Source organism: Centroberyx affinis, unplaced genomic scaffold (assembly GCF_046629955.1).
Source record: "Centroberyx affinis isolate AG114_WGS23_722 - 3 ecotype Tasmania unplaced genomic scaffold, CSIRO-AGI_Caff_v1 ptg004909l_1, whole genome shotgun sequence".
NCBI lineage: Eukaryota > Metazoa > Chordata > Actinopteri > Beryciformes > Berycidae > Centroberyx > Centroberyx affinis.
Window position 1 is genome coordinate 29,542 of NW_027282409.1, and position 9,450 is coordinate 38,991.

Genomic DNA, 9,450 nt, shown 5'->3' on the forward strand with positions numbered 1-9,450 from the left:
TTTTGATAATTCAAAAATCTGGCTGGATGGTTTGTGGAGGACAGTCTGAAGATGCTGTGCAGCACGTTTGGTGTCAATTGAGCAAAAGATGTGGGAGGAGAAAGGTTTAATTAGTTTTACAGTTTTTGAGAAAAACAGAGTGATGGACTTCATAATTCCTGCAGCTCGAAGCATCTGAACATTTCTACATTTTGGTGAAAGTTGCAAAGCCGCAACACGTACAACTGATCTGTTATGAATTTTCAAAGTTTTAAACTTTAGACGGTTGCTGTAGCGCCACCATCAGGACTGTTGACCCCCAAAGCCAGTTGAGTAAGTTTGGCATGGGACTGGACCTATGTGCAAAGTTTGGTTTATTTGCATGGGAAGGCAGATTTCCTCGGAGGAAGAAGAAGAAGAAATTGGGAAAAACAATAGGGACCGGCAGCAGAACTGCCCGGGCCCTAAGAGAACAATCAGACAAACAGACACAAGTTAGTATAGACAAAGTATGTGGTTTTTTTTCCTGTCCCATAAATCATCTCATGACCCCCTGGGGGTCCTGACCCACGGGTTGCAAACCACTGTGCTAGAGTACAAATACTATCTTGAAAGAATTGAGAAAAAATAGTTCCTATCCAAATAGAACACAACTATTGACAGAAAGCTAATTTTTTGTATGTATGATAAGTATGATTATACTGTCAGCTTCATGTTTTGCAAAACAACATTTATCATAGTTTTCACAGACTGTCCCGTATGCCCCCAGACTTCTACTGCAGTAGAGTGAAAGTTCTGGTTCTGGTTTCTACTGATACGGATCATGACAGAAAACATGTGATTTGGGCCCAGGGTTCAAAATACACAACCATGCCTTCATTTTGTTTGATGACCTCTCCTCAGATAAAATGTGCTTGCACTGATGTCAGCCATTTTGGAGAGGCAGAAAAGATGGTTGCCATGGTTACACCCCGACAAATAAGACATCACTGGAAAGCCCAGAGTGTCTTCTGTAAGATGCATCAGGATCCTGCACAGTGGCAGGTTTGGTTCAGAAGGTTCAGTCAGAGGAAATGTCCTCTAGAGGGACAGAAAATAATGAGTGTAGAGAGCAGTCTGCCAGACCAAACTAACCTTCAGGATCCAGATCTCCAGACAGCAGCGCCCTCTACTGGCTTCACACAAGTCCTCACATTAAGATATAAGTGATGTTCAACAGAAGCAGGAGTTGAACTCTGGACCTTCTGCTCCTCAAACATCAGCTGATCTACTGAGCTGCTACCAGTTCTGGATCAGATCCTGGATCACATCAGCTTCATTTAGTGCTTTGCTACAGGACTGATTGATAAACAAAGACAATGTGTAAAGTTCTGTGACTGACAACTAAAACTCAGTAACAGCTTCATCATGCTGAAGCTGAATGCATCCCCCCCCCAAAAAAATAAAAAATTATCCCAGTAAGTATTGAAGGGAGCAGTAATTAAAATGTCTGCAAGAAATCTAAAATTCGATTTTTTTTTTAAAGCATATTCAACTAAGTTTCTTTTTGTATTTCTTAATTCCCACTTCATTTTGACCTAGAAAATTACTTTACATAGATTTCAGAATAATCATGAATGAGTTCTTACTTTGAACAAAAATAAATGAGCAAAGTTCTGTGACGGATAACTGAAACTCTGATAACTGAGAATCCATCTGTTTCACCCCGGTCTGGTCTCTACATGTGAATAATTTAATGAACAACAACCCAGTAACTGTTATCTAAATGGAAACACTGCAAAAGAAGACAGGCCACACAGCGGGACACGGGCCAGAGAGATTTTATTTATTTCAGGTGTTAAGATCCATCCAACACTTTCTGAACAGGAAATAGAAAATCCTTCACATGTTGGAAGACAGAATCTAACTTAGTGGCTAACGCTGGGCGGGTGGAGCTTCCTGGATGTAGTTAAGATTATTGGTTTCTGATATATACTGGGGGAGGGAGGGGGGGGGTCTGGTGAGGGGCAGGGGGCTCAGAGGTCAAAGGTCAAAGTGACAGTTCACTTCTGCTCGGGCATGAGGTCGTCGATGGCCTGGCCGGCCTCCAGGCGTTTCTCCATGTCGATCAGCAGCTTGACGCCGTCCACCACCATCTGGACCAGCTCCACCTCCGAGAAGCCCAGCCGGTCGGCGTTGGAGATGTCAAAGACTCCGCCCACCGCCGCCGTGTCCACGCCACCTGCAGGGAGGAGGGAGGGGGAGGGGGGAGGAGGAGGAGGGGGAGAGTAAGGTGAGTCACGTAAGAGCCGACCTGAGCCTTATCTGGTGGGATTAGTTTCAGGACAACGTGCTTAAAGTAACTTAACAAGATCTAAAATATACCGAGTCATATGTAAGGTCTGCAGGGGACAACGTGCTCAAACTATTAGACTGAACCTTAAATTCTGTATAAAAACCTGTTAGGTTACATTAAACGTTTCAGTGAAGTAACGATGCAGGCTGCAAAGTGATCCAACACCAGATCTGTTCCGGTTGTCAGATGGTTGAGTGGTTTAAGGCAGCAGGACCTCTGGGCCTTGTTCCTTGAAGGTTGAGAAATGTGGACTGAGATCTGCAAGATGCGTTAGATTTCTCCTGCTTGTTTAAGCATTTCATGTAGAAACCTAAATTTAAGCCACAGATGCATGTCGCAAAGTGCGTTCATATAGGCAATCAGTAAATTAGCAATCGTTCTCATCCCCTGCCTCGTTTTGATTTTGTAGTGAACTGTCAATTGTCCAAAGACGTAAACTAAAGGCTGTGGCGCTATGGACTGTAGACGCTTTGCTTATTTCATGTCATCGTCCGACAGAAAGCCGCCGGTCTCCAGGCGGTGCAGAGCTGTGAAGCCCGGCAGGCCGAGCTGCTTCCAGTTTGACCTGAGATCTGTCAAGAAGGTTGCATAAACATAATATTTCATGCCGTGGCAATCTGCATCTTTTGAGAAACATTTTGAACTCGTTCTGTCCGTAATCATCTAAAGGCTGGACGCAACAAAGGAATGTTTCTGAAGGAAATTTGCGGTGAGAGGATTGGATGTGTGAGAAGCCTGTAGTCAGCCCACTGTCCGACACCCTGCAGATCCAAACGGTTTGTTCGGGTTTTTAATCTGCGGGTCTGAAGATCGTATGAGTTAAGGTTTCTCTGAATACAGCTGAAGTCGCTCGGTTGCGTACCTGTGCCTCTCTTCTGCAGCCTCAACCTCTTGAGGATTTCTCCGAACTTCTCGTGCTTGCTGACGTTGGGCAGTTTGACGTGAACGCCGCCGCGCAGCCCGGTGCCCAGGTTGGACGGGCAGGTCAGCACGTAGCCCAGGTGCTCGTTCCACATGAACTCATGACTCCGGTCCTTGAACAAGGCCTCGATCTGCAGGTGAGAAAACAGGAAAGTCGGCAAGATCGTCTGTCAGAAGGAACCAGATCAGAGTTCTCCAACCAAACACTACAGCAGCTCAGTTCTCTTTAGGCTCGTTACTCCATGCAAGTACGCCAACGCAAACCGCGTAATGCAGCTTCCTACAACTCTGTCCAAGGTAATACTGAATTTATCCACCAGGGGGAGTGAAGCCACCAGTCTGCAGATGATTATTATGATCATCTGCATCTTCACTGGTAGTTCATCGTTCAACAGTAATTTTCTTTTAGCGTCCCTATCTGAAACATGTGACACTGCAGCAGACGTTAGCATTTCGTTAGAAATGTTGGACGACATGTTCTGTTCCTCCAGAAACAGCCGTTGCGTTGCCTTTGGCGTTGTTGCATGAGTTGCTTACGTCGAGTCACCAGACAGGAACTCGTCAGTGAAACCTGCTGCTGTAATGTTTGGTTGGACTGAAAACCTGCAGACTGTTTAACCAGGATGGAGATCCACTGGACTACATGCAACAGCAGAGAAGATACAATAAATAACAGAGCAAATAGAGCGATTAAATACAGGAGGGTTTCAAATTACTGGAAGTTGAATGTTGAGCTTCCTGCAAAGAGGAACACCTCCATAACGCTGAATTCAGAAGAACTTGTTCACTATAGTTGGACTAGTAAAACCTCTGGACCTGTTGGATCAGACAGTGATGGGAGCGTCATGTAGGAAGCAGCTAATTCAGTCTGAACCTTTTGTGGTTTTGTCAGTTAGCACTTCTGAGTTTACAGCATGAAGACGTTAAAAAAACAAACCAAACCTACTGAATTAGACCTCAGCCAGTAGAACCCAGAGTTAAATGAGGATACTGAACAGAATTTGATTAATTAGAGACTATTGATCTTGTGGGCAAACTGGCTCGTTGCAGCAGTGAAAAGTGAAAGAACGTAGAACCATGTCAACACCCTGAAGACTGTTAGAACGTGTCTGACCTTGGTGAGGCCTGCGCAGAAGCGGGTGAACACCTCCCTCATGTTGCCTCCTTTCTGCATGCTGATGACACGGAGGTGGTCCTCCTCGTTCACCCACACCAGGAACGTCTTGTTGTCGTTGTGCCTGCAGGACAAACAGAAGGGGCTTGAACCTCCGAGCACAGAGGGACGGGACGGGGGGGGGGGGGGGGGGTATACTCCACTATACTTCTGACACCTAGTGCTGGTGATGAGATTGGAATAAATATCATAAGGATTTTTTTCGATATATCACAATATGGCTCACATATGCAAAATTAAATGTTAAATATTCAAATTGGTGTGTATAGTAATGTTAGGTGTGATCAAACAAAACAGAAACTTTCAAAATTATAATCTGTAAAATGTTTCATACTTCATGTGTAATATAAAATTAGCTTGTTATCATCAGTTCAGACAGCAGAATTGTGTGCCACTATGTCCCAAAATCACCATATCATGCTATGCAGAATAAGGTTTTGCATATATAACATGGGAGAAGTTAAGTCACCCAGCTGAACAGAAGCAGTGCGACTGCAGCAGTTACTGCAGAGAGTTTCACTCTATGCAGATGAGACTGTACTCAAGAATGAAGTTGATAATTTACATAAGTTGAATTTTGAACGCAGGATTTAACCTTTACTGGAGTAATACTTAAAGTATTTTTAGTGTTTCCTTATGCTCAAATCCTTTACTTGTGTAAAAGTAGAAAGAAGTTTTACACAGAAAGTAAATTGGTGGACTCCGGTAGGGATGGACAGTAACCGGTATTACCATACATCTTTAAGTTATGACACCACCCATATACACCAATTTTTATAAATGCCAACTTTTTGGAAAAAGTTATATTCATGTTGCTGGACAGCAGCTTTTTCTAACTTGAGACTCATTTGAGTTCCATTTATTTTAGATGCTGTTATTTGGATTTGTGTGTTTCAAAACTATCCATACATCAGCCAGACCAGCATTTCATAATTTTGTTAAAAGTCTAATATTTTACATATGTTCTAAAGTCTTAGTAATTGAAGCATATTATAATACTGTTTAAGGATTTCATCTTAACTATCAAGATAATATCATAGAGATGGCTGTAGAAACTAACTAAAGGCATTAAAACACCAACCATCCCTCAGCTTAAGGCCCAGTCTCCTCCCAGTATAAACCCCCAGGAGTTCCTACAGCAACCAACAGTAAGGTCAAAGGTCACGGTTCCGGCCGTACTGACCAGATGCCGCGGCCGTCGGGCCAGTCGCGCCCCATGCCGGACGCCAGCAGCAGGGGAGAGACGGGCTTGTCGAACAGGAAGTGGTCATCGATCAGCTGCTGCTGCTCCTCGTCCGTCATGTTCTTCAGAGCGTAGTAGGTTCCCTTCAGGTCCCCGTCCAGAGCGTCCAGACCTGCAGACACCGCCATGTTGGAGGTTAGTTAGACTGGAAACTGAGCAACATTACACGCAGGCAACAGGAAGGAGGTCAAAGGTCAGATACTGATAGCAGGGTGTTGTCTTTAAATAAAATCTGCTCCAGTCTGATTGATCACAGATTTACTGCAGGATTGATCAATACACACATGTTGTCTGAAGAGCTGAACTGATTCTAATGACATTTTGAGCAGATTCCACATAAATACGTTTCATTATCATCATCCAGGTTTCAGTGGAGTTTTAGTGTCCATGAAGGTTTAAACTGTTTCAGAGGCTTTTCCATCCTGACAAGTAAATTCTGGAGGAAAAACAAAGTAATTAATAATTCTGAAGGATTTCTGTTTTTATATTAGTTGGACCCTAGTTAATGTAATCCTGTCAGTTTTCAGTTATCATTTCATAATGTTTTGAAACTGATAAACTGACTTAATATCCTGTTCATACAGGGATGGAACAGGATATTAAGTCCAGAGGATGTAATGTGGTTCTCCCTCCTGCAGGTCCTCAGTGGGGCTGCAGGGGGCAGCAGAGCCGAGGCTCCGGCCGGTTCCAACCGGTTCCGTCACATTTCAATATCAAAGAGGACATTTGCAATTCAATCCCCAAACTTATTAGAAGTCTCAGCAGGAACAAATCCAGTTGGGTGTTACGTAAGAGATTTATCTGCAGGACAAAGACGCTGCAGCTTCAGTCTGCAGATTCTACACAGACTGAGTTCAAAATCACAGTCAAACACAATTTTGATCATCTAGCTTCAGTAATTTGACTGATTTCATTGGGGCAGCATCACACACAAGTGTAAACAATCAGTATCTGTCAGAGAAAGAGTCCAAGAAGGACGAACATCCATCTGTAGCTTTATAGGCTTCATCTGCTGCTGCAGCATGAAGTAGCAACTAAAACTGTTTCCCAGGAAATAAGTAATGGGATTTGTCATTTACTGTTGACTTGGAAATACATTCAATAGGGAATTGTGTCCAAATTGTTAGTTTGTTTCAACCCAATCCAAATTTGATTGCACTTGATTGACATGATACAGTCTCATGTTTCCATTTTGTAACTATATTTTCTTTGTTGCATTATCTGTAACTTTGTGTTTAATTGCTGCTGTCTTGACCAAGTCAAGATTTTAAATCTTTGAGACTTTACCTGATAATAAATAAAATGGTTTATTATGACATGGAAAACATGCCAACAAGTCATTTTTCATTTCACTGTGACTTCAGAGCATCAGCCAGATGCTTCAGATACAATACAACTGCTCTGTCCTGCAGACGCCATGATGAAACAGTTCAGCTGTAATGCCTGTTCCTGCAGACAGGGGGCAGCAGCTGACTGTTTATCACTGAGGCTGCAGCAGGAGGAGACAGGGAGGGAAGGAAGGAGGAAAGGGAGGAAAGGAAGGAGGAAAGGAAGCGGTGACGTACTTTCGATGGAGAGGTTTTCGATGGCGCGTCGCTCGCCGCGGCTGCAGTGCGGCGGCAGGCAGAAGCCGCGGATACTCCTTCCTGTCCGCACTCTGGAGCTCAGGACGTAGTTCGGGTCCAGGTCGTCTCCGCCCTGCAGACAGGACACACGTTACATACAACACGCTACTGACATACAACATGTCAGTCAGCTGCAGAGAGACAGCTGTGAAGTTCAACAACATGAAGACTAAACATCAAGAGTCAAGGTTCTGTGTGTGTGTGTGTGTGTGTGTGTGTGTGTGTGTGTGTACCTGCAGGTTGTCGGGGTTCAGGTCGGTCTTGTGTTTGTCAGAGGGTTTGTATCCTCCGTGCCGGTCTTCGATCACTGGATCCAGCAGATCTTTGAACACTTCGTACGTCTCTTCGTCTCCGGCCACACAGCCCACCGTCATGATGAAGGGGTGACCTGAGGGGGGGGGGGGGGGGGGGACAGTCACTGATCTGAACATCAGGGCCGATGGGCTATTTAGTATCACAGTATGTTAATTTGTTACATGTTATTTTTATAGCAGAATTCATACACAGGATGCAACTCAAAGGGTGAGTGAGGATAAAACTGTAGGAATGAAAACATTACAGCAGAGTAAATGTTACATTTATGTTCAATTTTTAAATATCTTTCTATATTCAGTAGAGTCAGTCATCAGACAGTAAATCCACAGCCCCCCCCCCCCCCCCGCAGGGAATTAAGGAGCAGGAATTAACCTGCTCTAACAACCAATCCAATTAAGAGTTCACTGTGTGCAGGTGACAGAGAGGAAACACCTGAGACAGAATGCAGGCTGTCAGATGAAGTGACTCAGCATCAGGAGGATTCGACCTCAGCAGAGGTCAGCATGATGCTGCAGAAACAGCAGCTGCAGCTCTGCGCTCTGATTGGTTAATCACTCTGCTCTGATTGGTTAATCAGCCTCACACTGTAATTCCACCAATCCAGCAGTAAATCTGCCGCTTTCACTACAGTGAGGCTGCAGGCAAGGTCACCTCAGACTGAGAGGGGGGGGGGGGGGGGGGGGTTACCTGGGTTGTCCACCCCGGTCTGGATGACGTCATCCAGGGTGAAGCCGCTCGGGGTCTCCTTGTCCCGCAGGCTCGAGTACATCTCGGGCGTCAGCACCTTGGCCATGTGGTTGTTGTGCTTGCTGAGGTCGGGATACTCCTGCTCCGAGGAGAAGTTCATCTTCAGCTTGTTGTGGGTGTTTCCGAAAGGCATGATGACGTTTCAGCTGACCTGGGAACAGAGAACACGTCACACTGTGGCCCGGCCCGGCCCGGCCCGGCAAATCCTCGGGGGATAAAGCATGGATGTAGGCTATAAAGCGGCACAAAGACTCATTATGCAACGCGGTGACGCAGCGGCCGGTTTAACCCTTCATGACGCGCCGCTGCAGGCTGCGTCACAGCGCCGGTGCAGGAATGAGCCGCAGCTGCAGCAGAATGCAGACTGACTGCGCAACCTGCAGACACACAGGACGGCCTGAAGGTCGTTGTGGATGGAGGCGGACAGACAGGCAGGCGGACAGACAGGCAGAGAGACAGACAGGCAGCCCGTCTCATCCGGTCTGACTGACTGATGGAATAATGAAGCGACCTGCAGCTTTTCTTTGTTCCTCCTGCAGCAGATAATCTGATCTGCGGCCTCATTAACCTTCAGTTCATCCTGAGCGGAGCGGAGGAGCCGCGTGACGCGTCATGACGACATCAACATCAGCAGACTGACCGGCTGATTTCATACACAATTTAAATCTTTATTCTTACCTTGACGCGTCTCTGTGAAGCGGCTCCTGTTCGGACAGACGGACGAGCGGCTGCTTCAGGATTAAGAGGCTTTGCTGCTTTTATACCGAGCAGCTGCGCTCTGATTGGCTACTATTTACAGTCCATTCATTCTATTGGACAGACCGGCCTCCTGCTGATCACATGCTCGCTCTACCGCTCTCTCTCTCTCTCCTCTCTCTCTCTCTCTCTGTTTCTCTATCTCTCTCTCCCCTCCTCTCTCTCTCTCTCTCCCCTCCTCTCTCTCTCTCTTTCTCTATCTTTCTTTCTCTCTCTCTCTTTCTCTACCCCCCCCCCCCTCTCTCTCTGTCCTGTGACTGAACAGTTGCAGGTTCAAATCCCTGCAGCTCTGTGTTCTGCTGCAGAGGAAGATGACAAACACAACTGAAGGATCACTGTGATGAGGATGATGATG

The 9,450-nt window shown here is 45.7% G+C and overlaps 1 protein-coding gene across 1 annotated transcript; it reads right to left on the bottom strand.

The window, feature by feature from the left end:
* Positions 1–1,783: 1,783 nt before the first annotated feature.
* ckbb (creatine kinase, brain b) lies at positions 1,784–9,085 on the bottom strand. Its single transcript, XM_071545454.1, has 8 exons — positions 9,018–9,085; positions 8,280–8,490; positions 7,511–7,665; positions 7,218–7,350; positions 5,593–5,764; positions 4,350–4,473; positions 3,177–3,366; positions 1,784–2,200 (listed from the first exon to the last, which is right to left on the bottom strand). The coding sequence occupies exons 2-8, from the start codon at positions 8,470–8,472 to the stop codon at positions 2,022–2,024; spliced, it is 1,146 nt and encodes a 381-aa protein (XP_071401555.1). The 5' UTR covers positions 8,473–8,490; positions 9,018–9,085; the 3' UTR covers positions 1,784–2,021.
* Positions 9,086–9,450: the final 365 nt, after the last annotated feature.